The 17555-nt window shown below is 45.4% G+C and overlaps 1 protein-coding gene across 2 annotated transcripts in view; it reads right to left on the minus strand.

Moving 5' to 3' along the window:
- rbpms2a (RNA binding protein, mRNA processing factor 2a) overlaps positions 1 to 17555 on the minus strand; it is a 108042-nt gene that overhangs the window by 31653 nt on the left and 58834 nt on the right. For both annotated transcript variants that reach the window (XM_069902719.1, XM_069902718.1), the window contains exon 4: positions 1330 to 1392. In XM_069902719.1, coding sequence (XP_069758820.1) covers positions 1330 to 1392 — 63 coding nt within the window. The remainder of the gene's footprint in view (positions 1 to 1329; positions 1393 to 17555) is intronic.

Genomic DNA, 17555 nt, shown 5'->3' on the forward strand with positions numbered 1-17555 from the left:
CTGGGATCTGTTCTACTCCCAATGATCACTTTACACTGTACCCACGTAGAATATTTCCACATCAGCTTTAAGCAGCCATTCTCAATGGTGTTTTTTCCAGCTATGGCCCCTTTTCGGACTCTGGTTGAAGTTCATGGGCTCCCCTCCCTGTGAAACAGTCAAGTTTAGTTGGTTTCTTCTGTTCTTCTCTCCCACCAACCACATAAAAACAAATATTTTATGAATTCAGTCTTAGCTGTCCTGAAATGTGGCCCCCGGTTTAGGGTGGTGTGGGGGAAGGGGTTGCTATATGGCCCCTCTTGAGAATGGGTGGCCTGGTGTTTAAAAAAATTGCAAAGACACCAAAATGTGGTTAAACCATAGCCTGTTTATAGGTCTTGAGTATTTTAAGCCTTTTGGAAGACTTCAGAATCTCAATTTGCACAAAATTCTCTGACAAGTCAAATTGTGGGAGGCCATAGGTGCTCCTTCAAGTTTTTAAGTAGAGGGAGGGTTAGCGCGAAATCAAAAATAGTGAAAGAAAAATCAACAGAAGGAAAGCCCAGGAGGTGTACAATCCAGAGATCATTGGGGATCAGAGGTGGAGAGGGTGAGCAAATTTCTGGGGAGTCACCATCCCGGAGGATCTTTCCTGAACCCAACACACCAACGGCGTCGCAAAGAAAGCACGTCAGCGCCTCTACTTCCTCAGGAGGTTTGGCAGGGACGTCGGAAACCCTGGCAGATTTCTACAGAGGCGAGGTGGAAAGTGCGCTGACTGGCTACATCCCAGTCTGGTGTGGGAACACCAACACCCCCTGGGCAGAAAGCCCTGCAAAAAAAAAAAAAGGGTAGTGGACACAGCCCAGGACAGAGACAAAAACATTAAGAATATCTACGTTGGACGCTGCCGTCGGAGGGCAGCATCAATCATCAAGGACCCACACCGCCCTGCACACTGGGCGTCCTCGCTGCTGCCATCAGGAAAGAGGTATAGGGGCCACAAAACTCCCACCCCCAGGTTCGGGAACAGCTGCTACCCCTCCACCATCAGACTCAACGACAAACTCAAGTAAGGACTCTTACTTGTGCAAATCACTCTGTATTGCAGTTTCTTTTCATTTCTTTATTTGTTTATGTATACCTCAATTCAGGTTTTTTTTTGCATTACCAATTAGTGGTAATTCTGCTGGGAAAATAAAAGAAATCTCAGGGTTGTACGTGATGTGGCGTATCTGGTCCCCTTCCAGAGGAGAATAATTTGTTGTGGGAATCCAGCCGGGATTTCTTACAAGTATGGAGAGCCATTTCTTTTATCAATTCTACATTAAGTAGCAGGTCGATACTTACATTTAACGCATTCTTCGCTGCTTCTGCTCCAGCTCGACTGTCAAATGTAACAAACCCAACAGGCTGGAAGAGAAACAGGAAAGCAATTAAATAATTTAGGGCTAGATAATTAAATGCTAATCAACTACTCCCACAAGACAAAATATCATGGTTATCAGGCTATGACAAAAAGCTGCAATTAATCAATAGAAAATGACTTCACAAGCGCAAAAGACTCGCTAGAGCCCACATACCATATCGACTTTCAGTGAAAAGTTCCGATTTAATTGTGCAACTTCTATTTTTTTTGCCTTTCGAGGTGATGAAATCCAAGGTGAACAATTGAAAGGTTTGCTGAGGTTAATCTTAGTGCAAATTACATGCTGGATTGGAACATTCGATGACTGCAATCCTGTCAGGATAATGCATCCGGAATCGTCGCCCATGACCAGCACCACTGGGTTCAGGAGATACTCAACAGCAAACTTAGTGATCCATTCAAGGATCTTATTTTAGCACTATTGATTTTTCCCTCCCTGTAGAGGAGATGCAAAGTTAAATTGAACATTTTATTTACAGTCAAAGCCGATTCTGGCCATTTAAGCCCATGCTGCGCAACTACGCCTATTCAACCTTCATCATTCACCCACTAGTACCATCAGGAGAGAGGTGTAGGGGCGCCCCCTCCACCATCAGACTCCTCAACGACACACTCAATGATCCATTTAAAGACTTATTTTTCCACATTTTTTTTAACCAGTTGAACATCTCAGTGTCTTTATTTTCCTGCTTATTTCATCATCCTGCACCTTTCCATTTTTCCACATTTGATGATCTTCTTCTCTGTATTGTACAGCGTTATGTGCTCATTGGATACAGTTTTATTTTTTTGCATGAAGAATAAGCGGCAATTCTGCCTCACTCTCAGGGGAAAAAATCCTCAGAGCCATATAGGTCATTTCATGCATGTCCTCTGGCAATAAATCTGAAGATAGGCTAAAGATCTGGGTCAAGGACCATATTTGTGGAAGGCAAGGTCCAAGAGAAGCGAAAAGCCAATGTTACTGCTTGAGAAGGGCAATGGAGACAAGCCAGGAATTTATGGACAATTCGGCCTTTCTGAGGGAAGTTATTTAAGGTTCTGAGGGAGACCGGACGACCATAGCTTTGCAACAGCTTCTAAAAGGCCTGCAAGAGGTAGTGGACAGTCCAGGACACCCCCCCACCCCGATCAGGAAGGCTGCCATCAGAGAGTTGCAAGGATCCACACCACCCAGCTCTATTCTCGCTGCTGCCATCAGGAAAGAGGTCTCGGTGCCACAAGACTCGCACTGACCGCTAGGTTCAGGAACAGCTGCTCCCCCTCCACCATCAGACTCCCCAACGACAAACTCAATCAGGGACTAATTTAAGGACTCTGACTGTGCACTTGACTGATTTTCTCCACCCCCCACCCCCCCAAGCTTGCTTACATTTCTTTATTTGTTTATGTGTACATATCTTCTTCAGTACCAATTTTGCAGAATAAGTGGCAAGTCTGCCTTGCCCACAGGAAAAAGGAATCTCAGGGTTGTATGTGATGTTGTGCACATACTCTGACAATAAATCTGAACTTTTAAAAACCCAGCTACAACCTTCCTGAGTAGAGGGCAGTGTTTTGGCACACTTTTACACAAGGTCAATATCCTGAAGCAGCAGTTTTAATCCAAAGATCCATCTATACCAGACCTTCTAACCAGACCCTGGGGCCACATCATTCATTCAGGTGCCTTGCCGTTCGGCAGGGGAAAATACTGAAGTGGCCTCCCTTTGCCTTCTTCAGCTGCAGTGTCCATACTGGATGGTTCATCTGCCCAGCGTTTTTTAGTTTTACAATCATAAATTCCAATTTGTACAATCTGCCTGTAAAAACCATCCGTGATCCATGGCTTCATGTCACCCTGATTGGGAGGCTAAACAGGTCCTACACCTTGCCCAAGGGCGTCCTGTAGGCTATCGGGGACAGAAGGAGTGCCTTACACCTCCTTTGACTGAGCAATTGCACAGCGCCGACACATTCAAGTTTTTTCACCTCGCAAAACGATGGGTTTTTTTTTTAATGTAGTCAGTTGGAGGGAAGTACAAAGGAAACCAAAACTCGACCACTTCGCAGGGAAGGGGGCCCATAAACTTCGAGCAGAGTCCTGAGGGGGCTATAGCCAATAAAAAGGGCGAGGACGGCTGCTCTGTAGAATTGACAGGTGTTTTGCACCCCCCAGACATCTGTTAGCATTTTTCCCTTTTATTATTTCTTTGTGTCATCTTTGATTACACCGATTGTTATCTATTTTATGGAACGTCTGCACATTGTATTCTAATCACACCCACTCAAACATTGTTCTTGCCCGGATAACTCAAATTTCCCTCTTGCCTGCCATGTTTACGCCCACTTGGTGCTCCACAACACCGGGCGACGGGCCCCACCTCCCGCTCCAGGCCCTGCCACAACCCGGGCCCTCCTCCCGCTCTGGCAACGGGCACTGCAACACCAAGGTCCCCCCCCACTCCGGTGAAGGTGCAACTGCAAAGCAAGACACTGCCATCACCCATTCCAGGTCACCCAACGTGCCAGCACAAACAACTCCTCACACACATGTTTTCTGCCAATTAACCCTCAGCTCCTCATGCAAACTTCAGCAATTTAATTGACGGTCTCTTGGAAATCCAAGACGACCACAGTCCCCAACTCCCTTTCATCTACCCTACTAATTACATCCTTTAATCTACTAAGCATTTCCCCTTCATAAACACAGCAACCTCTTTGCAAAGTGATAGTATCATTTGGTCTACCATTTCTAGTCATCTGTTGTGCCAATTCCTTGTTGGCCCTACTTTTTGAATCCCAGCCAATCACATTTTCCTAATGATAAGACTGAGATGCATCCTGGAGAATCAACTTCCAACATTGCAATGACAATCCCCCTGACACCATTAAAAGGAACAGCCTATCCACCCAGAGTATTAAACGTTTCTTTCACTGCTGTAAGACCTGGGACGCGAGAGGGGGCCGAGGGCACTGAAGAGTTCCCAATCGCGTCGGAGATTCTGACAGTTAATGCTTTGGACTGGACTCTGCGCGGCAAGCAGGAGCGCTGGAAGCAAATCCACACTCGACGACTCGGATGGGGGGGTGGGGAGACTCTCTTTTGCTTCTGACTGCAAGAGGCATTTTAGGCAGTGTCTGTCGACCTTACGGCAAATTCTGTGTAATGCTACACTGCTTTTCTTCTCTTTGGCTTGGCTTCGCGGACGAAGATTTATGGAGGGGGTAAACGTCCATGTCAGCTGAAGGCTCGTTTGTGGCTGACAAGTCCGATGCGGGACAGGCAGACACGGTTGCAGGGGAAAATTGGTGGATCGGGGTTGGGTTTTTCCTCCTTTGTCTTTTGTCAGTGAGGTGGGTTCTTCAAAGGAGGTTGCTGCCCGCCGAACTGTGAGGCGCCAAGATGCACGGTTTGAAGCGACATCAGCCCACTGGCGGTGGTCAATGGGGCAGGCACCAAGAGCTTTCTTTAGGCAGTCCTTGTACCTCTTCTTTGGTGCACCTCTGACACGATGGCCAGTGGAGAGCTCGCCATATAACACGATCTTGGGAAGGCGATGGTCCTCCATTCTGGAGACGTGACCTACCCAGCGCAGTTGGATCTTCAACAGCGTGGATTCGATGCTTTTAATACATTATAAAATGACTTGAACTTGGAAAAAGCCCAGACACAAAATTCCTGCAAAGCCAGTCTCTCAATTCAACAAAGCTAAACATACGCTCCACCAAAACCAGGCCAACAGGACGTGCCTGACAAAGAATGGCGCAAGGTGTCCCCAGAGAGCAGCGGCAATCATTGAGGATCCACCCCACCCAGCACATGCTCTGTTCTCGCTGTTGCCATCAGCAAAGAGGTGTGGGGGCCACAGGACTCGCCCCACCAGATTCGGGAACAGCTGCCCCCCTCAACAAGCAGCTCATTTAAGGGCCTTCATGCACCTTATTCTGTGCATCGAAGAGGTTTTAAATTTCAATTATAATTTTAAATTTAAAAAAAATTTAGATATTCAGCATGGTAGCAGGCCATTTTGGCCCAACAAGGTCATGCTGCCCAAAGACATCTAATTACCTACACCCCTGCTACGTTTAGAACGGCGGGTGGAAGCCGGAGCCCCCAGGGGAGGGGGGGGGGAACCCACGCAGAGACGGGGAGAACGTACAAACTCCTTACAGACTGCACGAGATTCGAACCTCAGTCCCCATCGTTGGTGCTGTAAAGGCGTTGCGCTGACTGCTATGCCAACTGTGTTCATATTGATTTGTTTACGTGTGTACGGTGGGTACCTGCTTTTGCACCACAGGAACAAAGAATGTTGGGATTGCCCCTGATGTCATCATGTATGTACTTGACAATAAATCTGAATAAATAAAATCCTCATCAAGTTAACATTCAGCCCATCAAATCCATGCAGAACATCAGACACCCATTTCCACGGATTTTTGTTGAATATTTTTCTTCCACCCTGCGTCCAGTCGTTTCAGATCAGATTCAGATCTGTCAGAATACATACAACAGAGATTCTTTTTCCTGCAGGCACAGAATTACTACTAATTGGTAGTGTAAAAACTATACACAGCATAAACAAAGAACTGTAAACAGATATCAAACATAAACAAACCAACTGCAATACAGAGAGAGAAAAAAGCCAATAACGTGCAAATGGTAAAGTCCTTAAAGGAGTCCCTGATTGAGTTTGTCATTGAGGGGTCTGATGGTGGAGGGGGAGCAGCTGTTCCTGAACCTGGTGGTGCGAGTCTTGTGGCACCGACACCTCTTTCCTGATGGCAGCAGCGAGAACAGATCCTTGATGATCGCTCCTGCTCTCTGACAGTAGCGTTCCCTATGGATGTACTCCATAGTGGGAAGGTGATGTCCTGGGCTGTGTCCACTACATTTTGATGCTCGGGGGTATTGGTGTCCCCATACCAGATCCAAATTTTCTTCAAGAAGCCGACTCAGCAGTATGCAAGGTTACAAGATGGACGTGCAGTTCCTCTTTCCTGCATGTCAACAGCAAGTACTAGAGGATACCAAGGTCAGAGGAGGAAATTTTAGGGGAGCTGTCGGAGTTGTTTTCAATTCCGAGAGTTGCGGGTGCCTGGAATGCATCGCCAAGGTTGGTGGTGAAAACTGGCACAATGGAAACATTTAACAGAGTTGGATGCGTACAAAGGCACAAAGGCAAGGTAGGGGAAGATTATTAGCTAGGTCAGCGCAACATCATGGGCTTGAGACCCAATATGAAACTGCAATGTTCCAACTTCTGCAGGTCTTGGACCACTTTGAGAGTAGCTGCTTGAAGGCCTTGGCTCATTTCTACCCCCCCCCCACCCCATGTAGATTTTCATTATTTACTTCTCCTCAGTGAATATGGGTTCATCATTTCAATTAACCATCACTCCCACTTCTGGTACAAATACTGAGGATCATGACATGATTGAAAATAGCAGATTGGAACCATAGTTGGGAGGGGGCCAAAAGGTTCAAGTACCATTCCCCACATAGCAGTTTCCAATCCTAGTCTCTCTCATTTTCTGGTCAAAACCTCGCTGACAAGTCTGGGTGGTGGCTGGTGGGCACCATCCAAGTCGCTGTCTTAAGAACGCAGCCTCCATCCTCAAGGACCCACCCCCCTCCCACCACGGGCCATGCCCTCTTCACTCTGCTACCATCAGGAAAGGGGTACAGGAGCCCTCAGTGGCACAAGGACAGTTTCTTCCCCCTCGGCCATCATATTCCTGAATAAACAATGAACCACAAACATAACCTCACTTTTCCTTGCATTATTTTTATTTTCTGAGGTGGTTTCAATGTCAAGAACCTGGGGTCATGGGGAACATCTGATGGCAAATGCAAAATAGACTAAAGCAAGAGCAGCATTTATAGAAATGAGAAACGTCCCTAACGGACAATAAAATAGGAACTGACGTCCACCTTCGAGCTCTCAGCTGCTACATTCTTCCTGTATTGATGTACGGCTGTGAGTCATGGACCATCACAAATATATTGAATAAAGAGTCAATGCAGCAGAGATGTGCATTCTCAGAAGAACGTCGTGCATATCGTATAGATGACAAAGTTCTACAAGAGAACCAAAACAAAACATAGGTAAAACACAGGATTCTGTCGACACCAGTGGCTAAGTGGAAAACACACACAAATGCTGGAGAAACTCAGTGGATCAAACAGTGCCTTTAAAGTTGAAGATACTTCAACATTTCGGGCTTGAGCCCTTCACCAAGGTGTGCTTTTAGTAGTGGGCCAGGAGGCGGAGGAAGAAGAACTCAGCACCACGGCGTGCGCGGAACTCGTTGAGGTGTGGATGGGGGGGGTGGGTGTGAAGGCGAGGCCTCCGAGAGGGGAAGGTCAAAACCAGGCGAGGTGTGGTGGAGGGAGGGTTGGAGAGGTCCGAGGATGGAGAAGGTAAATGGGGGGAGAGGGGAGTGCTGAGGGATTGGCAGGGGGAGAAAGGTTGGGAAGGCAAGGCTACATAAAAGCACCATTTGACCTGCTGAGTTTCTCCAGCATCTGTGTTTCTGCAAAAAAAAACAAAGAATACATTAAAGGAATGAGAAAACAGCAATCAAAATTCTTTGGACGCATCGTGCAAAGAGATACGAGAACATTTAGTGGGCAACTGGAAAGAAAAACAAGCAGGGGAAGAATGAAAATGAGAGATGGATTAACATCGTGGTTAGAAACAGGAGAGACGACCACTACAATTCTGATTTTCACGTTAAAAGACCAAGGGGAGGAGACGTCGACTCCATAATATGGCACACCAGGAGCACCGACTGCTCTCTCCAAGCACACAAAAGAAATTAATGGGCCCACAAAATAATGTAGCAATACATAATTATACTTATTGAAAATAATCTCTTAGTTAACGGTTTCTATTAACTAATTTATTTAGACATTGCATCACATAAGATTACGGGTAGTCCCCGACTTACGACTATAATGGGAATGGGCGGATTGGTCCCAAGTTGGGAAAACGAGGACCTCGGACTGCCGACGGAGTGTGGACCACTGTCTGCAGTTCTTTTTACTACATGTACAGTAGTTTTAATAAAGATTATTTTTAAACCTTTGGTCGAATACTCTGGTGGATACAACTCGCGTAGGTCAGAAGTCGAGGACTACCTTTGCTCATTGATGTTTAATGGAACAAACTGAACAAGGTAGTTCAAAGCATAGAATAAAATCTTTAACTATGTCACTTCGTAGAATACAATCAGTGCACGCAGGCTTTTGTCATGGGGGAAAAAAATTTGCTCAAGGTTTTGGGGCACACGGAACAAGATGCTCACAGACCTGAATACCATCATTGATTCTGGAACTTTTGCTTAGATGTTGACATTGCCACACCAAGACAGGAATCTTGTCTAAAAGATCTGGCATTGCAAACTGGACAAACATCCTCATGGTAACATTTTTTAAAAAAAATGTTTTAAAGAGAGTTTGGCAGCGAATTCCTCGGAATTGGCCAACACCCCATGGTGCCCAGAACCAACACTGGTTACTCCAAGCACCGTGGGATTTTACATTGACCGCGTGGACGAGAACCCGGCTCATCCACGTCCCAGACGGAGACCATCGCGTCGGGTCAAGAGAGAATCTTCCGAAAAGCAGAAGTCCAACAAAGCATCGTCTCTTCATCACAGGATTATAGGAGCAGAAATAGGCCGTGTTCCACCATTCTACCACAAGCTGATCCATCCTCCCACTTCCCTGCCTTCTAAATATTTTTAATGAGTTTAACGTACAACCATAAACAGTGATACCATAATGAATCAATTGTATACAGGTAAATACATACTGAAGGGAGAATAATGTAACATAACATAACAATTACAGCATGGAAACAGGCCATTAGGCCCTTCTAGTCCGCACCAAACCAAACACCCCTTTCTAGTCCCACCTCCCTGCACAATGCCCATAACCCTCCATCTTCTTCTCATCCATATACCTGTCCAACCTTTTCTTAAATAATACAATTGACTCCGCCGCCACTATTTCTCCCGGAAGCTCATTCCACACGTCTACCACTCTCTGAGTAAAGAAGTTCCCCCTCATGTTACCTCTAAACCTCTGCCCCTTAATTCTTAACTCATGTCCTCTTGTTTTAATCTTTCCTCCTCTTAACAGTGGGTAAATAAGAAAATATACATTACTATATTGTTACTAGATTGAGTTATAACTAAACAATGCAACCATGTCAAACCCATTTATTAGTCTTATATTAAAATAAACGATTTTACAAAAAACAAAGCTAATTGTCTAAACTAATCTATCCCTCCCTCTAATAAAGGTTTTTTTTTAAAAAACAAAAATCAATGATGTGGAATCCCTGGTGACCCTCAGAGAACAAAGAATTACTGGAACGTACAATAATTATTGATTCCTCCAATTATCAAAAAAAAACATGCTGAGAGTGGGCCCCATAATTTCATAAATAGAAACTTTCTACCTTTAATTTTGTGGCTATCCGCCACCTCAGAGTTTCAAACCAACTGATTCAAACTCGCGCGCTTAAAAGGTCTCCAGCGCTCGAGCGGGGCGGTAGTGGCGCCAACTTCCTGTCCGTTGTTTTGCCCCACACCGGGAGCTCCAACTGTGGACTCCACTGCTGGCACCGGTTCGCCTGCCGCGTGGGCAAGCTGTCGCAATATCCGATTTTCTCTAAACTTAAATAGGACATTACACCATCTCTAGCCACTGCATAATACGGGTAGGGAATTAACCTCCTTTCCATTTCAATAAAGTAGCTCACATGGCTATCAAGACCCCCCCCCACCGCCCGCCGCTGAGATGCTGATCAAGGTTTATCAGAGTTGCAAAACAGAGCAATTAACGGGCAGGGTTCAAAGTCAGTCTTGAAAATTGTTTGAAAAAATCATTCCAAAATCTCTCTAAATTTGGGCATTCCCAGCACACGTGAATCAGAGAGGCCTCAAAAATTTTTACATTTCTCACAAAAAAAAGACCAATGTCTGCACAGAAACAGGATAATTTAAGTTTAGACATGCACATTTTGTGCACCACCTTGCATTGCAATAGGCAGTGTCTTGCACAAAATGAGGAATTATTAATGAAGAGTTACATCTGAAAGTGTTACATTCACGTTTCTTTCCCAATCTCTCTTGATCCCAGCCATAGGGACTGAATTTAAGCCCAGCAATTATAAATACACGATTTTAATCCTACATGAAAATAAAACCGTATATTTAAAAAAAACAGATCAAGAATCTTAATGTTGGAAATTCTCAGAAAATGGACTGAACAAAATGCTTAGTTTGTAAATATCTAAAAAATGCCCACTGGAAAGATTAAATTTGGTTCGAAAGAGGCAACATTATTTTGATTAAAAAGATACTTGAAACTTTTTTCTATTCTGTTCCTTGAAACCTGCATCCAACAAGGACTGTTGAAGATGTATCTATATTTGAACCACCATCAATTCCAAAGAATTGCCTAAACGGAACCCAAATTCTCCCCTTAACCCTTGAGGCCCTGGCGAACCAAGTACCTGCCAGTCTCTGCCATAAATACACCCAATTACCTCTCTTTCACAGCCGCCTGCGGTCACAAGTTCCACAGACTCGTGACTCTCTGGGTGAAGAAACTTTTTTCACATCTGTTTTAAATTTACGTCCTTTTCTCTTGAAATTGTACCCTCGCGTATCATGGGTGCATCATTACCACATCTACTCTGCCCAGGCTTTTGAGCATTCAAAATGCCTTTGAGGCCCCCTCATCCTTCTGTTCTCCAACGAGTGCAGCCCAAACCTTCCTCGTGCGTTAACACTTTCATTCCTGGTATCACTCTCGTAAAGCTTCTCTGAACCCTCTCCAATGCCAGCACGTATTTTCTCAAAATAAGGCGCCAGTTTTGAGGAAGGCCTAGTTGTCAGGAAGACACGTACAAAACCGCGTGAGAACACTCCAGCATCTGACTGCTCCTTTCGAGGGGCCGCGTAGATTAGATTCGACTCAACTTTGTCATTGTTCCAGTAAAATACAAAGCCAGTGAAATACAATTAGCGTCCAACCAGAAGTTTAATTGCAACCAATGTTTGGAAAGTGGAGAATAAGGCTTCAGTTTTAAAAATGACAGGCCATAAAAACTTGGGCACCGAGAGCAAAACATTTGAGAAAGATCGTGTGTTAAGCCAATGCGATCTTCCAGAGGAAACTGGCTTGGAGTGGTTTGGAATGCTAAGAATGTTTTAATGCAAAGGGAGCATTTACAAGTGACTGCAGATACGCCCGACCAGCATTCAGGAGATAGTACTTCAAATCACAGCACAGGGACGAACCACATCCATGCTAGCCATCAACTGGGATGGAGTCACCAGTAAAGTCCTCCAAAAGGCTGTGGATGCAGCCCAGGCCATCACAGGCAAAAACCCTCCCCTCCATCGAGAGCATCTACGGGGAACGCTGCCGTCGGCGAGCAGCAGCAATCGTCAAGGATCCACACCGCCCAGCACACGCTCTCTCGCTGCTGTTGTCAGCAAAGAGGTCTAGGGGCCACAAGCACCAGATTCAGAAACAGCTGCTACACGATCAGGCTTCTCAACAACAAACTCAGACACATTTAGGGATTCTTGCACAGTTTACATTCCTTTTATCTGTTACATATGCATGTTGAGTAGTTATTTTTTCCGCACCCCCAATAAACGGTCATTCAGCCTCGCCGGGTTGCACGTGATGTGTACTTGGACAATAGATCTGAGGAAAGCAAAAACTACCTCTCCACACAAAGATGCTAAGACATAAAGGGCCACAACTAAGTGACGAGTAAAGGAATAAAAGGTATTCCCAAATACAAAGTTGTACAGAACCTGGGTGACGCCTGACAGATTCCAACCACCGTCTGCAAAGAACTTCCTTCAACTCAAGACTTTGCCCTCTAGTGTTGGATATTGTTACAAGCCCAGAGGACCCCAAAACCCAACAGCAATAGATATTCACCAAGACAAATGGTTACTTAAATAAAAGTTGCTTTTAATTATCTTTAAATGTGAAAACAGAATCACATTTTAACATCACTCTTAACTAACCTAACTTAACTCCCTTCTAATTCAAAGCGCACGTGTATGTAATGTGTAAGTTCAGAAAAGTTCTTTGAATCACAATCTAATCTCACTTCTCACTCCTCCTAGTTCACTAGTTGCAGGCAATTCTTGTACTGTGCACAGAATAACATGTATAAAGTTCACCAGGCTTTGGTGCTTGAAAGGTCAATGGTTACTGCTCTGGAAGGTTCTTGTCGGTTTTCAGAGAGAGATTTGTTATTCCAGGACATCCACAACTGATGTACTTCCACCAACCACTCCAGTATCTTGCTGACAAAACTTGCCCATTCAGGGTTCTCCAGATGATCTTTCTTCTTTGGCTTGGCTTCGCGGACGAAGATTTATGGAGGGGGTAAAAAGTCCACGTCAGCTGCAGGCTCGTTTGTGGCTGACAAGTCCGATGCGGGACAGGCAGACACGATTGCAGCGGTTGCAGGGGAAAATTGGTTGGTTGGGGTTGGGTGTTGGGTTTTTCCTCCTTTGCCTTTTGACAGTGAGGTGGGCTCTGCGGTCTTCTTCAAAGGAGGTTGCTGCCCGCCAAACTGTGAGGCGCCAAGATGCACGGTTTGAGGCGTTATCAGCCCACTGGCGGTGGTCAATGTGGCAGGCACCAAGAGATTTCTTTAGGCAGTCCTTGTACCTTTTCTTTGGTGCACCTCTGTCACGGTGGCCAGTGGAGAGCTCGCCATATAACAGGATCTTGGGAAGGCGATGGTCCTCCATTCTGGAGACGTGACCCATCCAGCGCAGCTGGATCTTCAGCAGCGTGGACTCGATGCTGTCGACCTCTGCCATCTCGAGTACTTCGACGTTAGGGATGTAAGCGCTCCAATGGATGTTGAGGATGGAGCGGAGACAACGCTGGTGGAAGCGTTCTAGGAGCCGTAGGTGGTGCCGGTAGAGGACCCATGATTCGGAGCCGAACAGGAGTGTGGGTATGACAACGGCTCTGTATACGCTTATCTTTGTGAGGTTTTTCAGTTGGTTGTTTTTCCAGACTCTTTTGTGTAGTCTTCCAAAGGCGCTATTTGCCTTGGCGAGTCTGTTGTCTATCTCATCGTCGATCCTTGCATCTGATGAAATGGTGCAGCTGAGATAGGTAAACTGGTTGACCGTTTTGAGTTTTGTGTGCCCGATGGAGATGTGGGGGGGCTGGTAGTCATGGTGGGGAGCTGGATGATAACCTCTTACTATCAGGTCATCACAAAGTGCCTTCTTGTTTCTCTCATTCCAAGAGAAACAGTCGACCGCCACTCCTCCCCCCTTGCATGAGCCACAAGGGCTAGGCCATCTTCCAGTCGGGCTTGCCAGCTTGTCCTGTTCCAGTCCCAGCTACTTCTGCTGACTGTAACACTGTACAAGTGATATCTGTATCTCTCTCTCTGAGAGAAAAGCCTGTTTGACTGTTTGCAAAACCACAGGACCCTCTTATAACAGCAAGTTCTCCTTCCAGACAATAGCAGTGCCAGCCTTCTCTTCCATCTGTTGCCTTTGGTAAACAACAATCCATTCGTGAAGTCTCTTCGGCACTCTTCAAAAGCTCTTGCAGTCGCTGTTGGCCCCGATATGTCTAGCATTATTAGAGCTCCAGTATTTCAAAGATTGTGTTTTGTATGTGATCTACTCTAACAAACCTTTCCCAATTTATCTCCCAAAAACGTATCAATAGCTCTGCTTTGGAGGATAAACTTTACTACCAATCACCAAGTTTATTGCACATTGCACAAGGGTACAGCGGCACTGGAATTCTTACCAGTGCAGCTTCTGCAGGAGTACAACTGAGAGCACCCCGTCCGGCTGCATCACTGTGTGGGACGGTCGCTGAAAAGCATCAGACCGGAGTCTGTACATAGGATCATTAAAACAGCCAAGCGGACAGATCACTGGGGTCTCTTTTCCCTCTTATTGGCCTAGATTGAAGGTAATGTAATGACGACATTACACAAAATCACTTTTGTCCCGTGAGGCAGGCAGTTGCTTTCGGCAGAAGTTGCCTGAAGCGCCTCTTACAGTCAGAGAGCAAAGAGGCGACCCATCCCCCCCCACCCGAGTCAACAAGTGTCCGTGCATTCAGCTCCAGTGCTCCAAAAGCCATTTTGAACCTTCAGCAACCCAAGCACCGGACCCGAACCTCCGATACGATTGGCACCCTTCAGCATCCCCCACCCCCACCGCAATCACTGTTCCGATACCTGGGATCCATTGGCTGGGAACACTGGTTAAATAGGACTCGTAGAGCACCCTTTCTATCCAGCACAACCCGTTACCACCAGGGTGGCGGGGGTAGGGGTGCAGGAGCATCAAAAATCAGGGGGAATGGCTTCAACCCACAGGCTGCAAGACTGATGATCAGTATCCCAACTATTTGCATGCACTTTTGTCTCTTTATGTGATCTTTGAGCGCTGCAAGTTTTAGTGCGTGCACCACAGCCGAGAGAAACATTTTTGTTGGGTTGTGCAGATGGCAAACTTGAAGAGGCAGTTTGATGAAAACCCCAAAATGATGCAACAAAAATTTACCATTAATAAATACAAGATAATATTTTGTCAATAATGCAAGTTTTACGACAGTCCAGACGATGGTGTTGGAGAAGCCTTTGATTAGTGCGTACAATATTGCGCCCCTTTCCTGCGCTAGGAGGCAGGACATTTGGGAAAATGACCAGCAAAGCATCAGATTCTGAGCCACAAGTAATGTACGTCCCAGAATACCAGGCCCTGAAGGCTTAATTAGCCTCTGATCTAGTCAATTCCTCAATGCCTGCGAATACTGATTGGATCATGGCACTCTCACTTGAACCTATTGACAGCAAACTGGATGGGGGGAGGGGTGGGGTCTTTACTAGAGGACAGGCACATTTAGTTGGCTTAAAAAAAAATCTGAGAGCAGAGACTGGCTTTTATTCTGATGCCTTCCTCTCCTTTGTTTATTGCTTGAAGAAGGGCTCAGGCCAAAAACGCCGGCCTTTACCTCCCTTGGATGCCGCGAGACCAGCCGAGTTCCTTCAGCATTTCTGTGTGCTTTTAACCATTAAACGAGCAGAGCATGGCCAAAAGGGCTACTCTACAAGATCAATTCTCACCCTCTTATGACCTAGGGATGAAACTCAGCCCATCCAACCTCTTCTAATGTAACTCAATGCCTCCAGTCTGAGAATCGCTTCTACACCCCCTTCCAATGTATTCATTGGGTATATTTAATGTACTCTAACCCACTAGAAACAAGTTAAACCACATTTCATATTTATTGCACATCACAAATTCCTTGTTCCTACAGGCATGGCAGAATTACCAGCGATTGGTAGTGCAAAAAATAAACCTTGCACAACGTAAACTAAAATGAATGTAAACAAACTGACTGTGCAATAGAGAGAAAAGTAAATCAATAAAGTGCACAAGAGTCCTTAAATGAGTCCCTGATTGAGCCTGATGGTGGAGGGGGAAGAGCTGTTCCTGAACCTGGTGGTGTGAGTCTTGTGGCCCCTACACCTCCTTCCTGATGGCAGTAGCGAGAACAGAGCGTGTGCTGGGTGGCGTGGATCCTTGATGATTGCTCCTGCTCTCCGACGGCAGCGTTCCCCATAGATGTTCTCCACGGCGGGGAGGGGTTTGCCTATGATGTCCCAAGCTGTGTCCGCTACCTTTTGGGGGGCTTTACACTCAGGGGTAAACTAGTGATGCAGCCGGTCAGCACACTTTCCACCATGCAAATGTAGAAATTTGCCAGGGTTTCTGGTGTCGTACCAAACCTCCACGAACTCTTGAGTGCAAATGTAATTGATCAAAAGCCAAAAGTATTTACATTCAAATCAGACAAGTGATGTTTGCTTCTTTTAGGAAGTGGTTGCTTTCATTTTTAACCCTTTTTGGAGTTTAAACACAAGCATAAATACAGAATTGACAATTGCACAATAATTTGTATATAAATTTGCATAATAAAACCCCTAAAAGTAAATCAAACTACATCAATAACTGTTGATAATACTTCAAAAATATTTAATTGAAATGATGTGACCATGTTAAACCCGTTTGTTGGAATGAAACATAGAAGATAGGTGTAGGAGTAGGCCATTTGGCCCTTAAAGCCTACACCGCCATTCATTATGATCATGGCTGATCAGTACCTGGTTCCTGCCTTCTCCCCATACCCCCCCTAATCCCCTTGGTCACAAGGGCCAAATCTAACCTACTCTTAAATATTGACAGGGAACCAGCCTCAACTACTTCCTGTGGCGAAGAATTCCACAGATCCACCACCCTCTGAGAGAAGAAATTTTTCCTCATCTCAGTCCTAAAAAAAACTTCCCCCTTATCCTTAAACTATGGCCCCTGGTTCTGGTTTTTCCTGTGTCTAGTCTGTCTAAACCCTTAAGAATTTTATAAGTTTCTAGAAGATTCCCCCTCAATCTTCACAAAATTAAAAAAAAAACTAAATATAATCCTTCCTCTAATCAAAGTTACCTTGTACAATTAATTTTTTAAAATCAATAATATGGAACCACTGGTGACCCCTGGAGAACAGGCAATGAATCACCGGAATAAAGAGTTTCTTGCAAAGTCAAAAACTGATACAGTAATTTAACTAAAGGAGAGTTAACCAATAAATAAATAATCAAAATTGGTTCTGGAGGCAGCCCATTGAGAATTTAACTGATCTTGGATCAAAACCAGTTAGCACAACATTAAAACCGGTGCCAGCGACCCAGGTTTGAATCAGGCGCTGTCTGTACGTTCTCCCCGTGTCTGCGTGGGTTCCCTCCGGTCCTTCAAAAAAAAAAAAAAGGAACCCCTTGCAAGGTGCTTGTAGGTTAATTGGAGCATTTGGACGGCACAGGCTCGTGGGCCAGAAGGGCCTGTTACTGTACTGCTTGCCCAAACATAGCACGCTCAGCTCCATGTGCCGGTATAAAACTCCTATTGACGTCAGGCTGCCAGAGAGAGGATCTGATACAAAACCCTTTGGGGAGGAGCCCTCATTGGTGCATTCATCCATCAATCATCACTTGGGCAAAATGGAAGAAGCACTATTGACTGCAAGCATCCAATCAGGTCTTGCATCAGGAGGTGGAGTGCAAGATACCAC

This window comes from Narcine bancroftii, chromosome 11, assembly GCF_036971445.1.
Source record: "Narcine bancroftii isolate sNarBan1 chromosome 11, sNarBan1.hap1, whole genome shotgun sequence".
NCBI lineage: Eukaryota > Metazoa > Chordata > Chondrichthyes > Torpediniformes > Narcinidae > Narcine > Narcine bancroftii.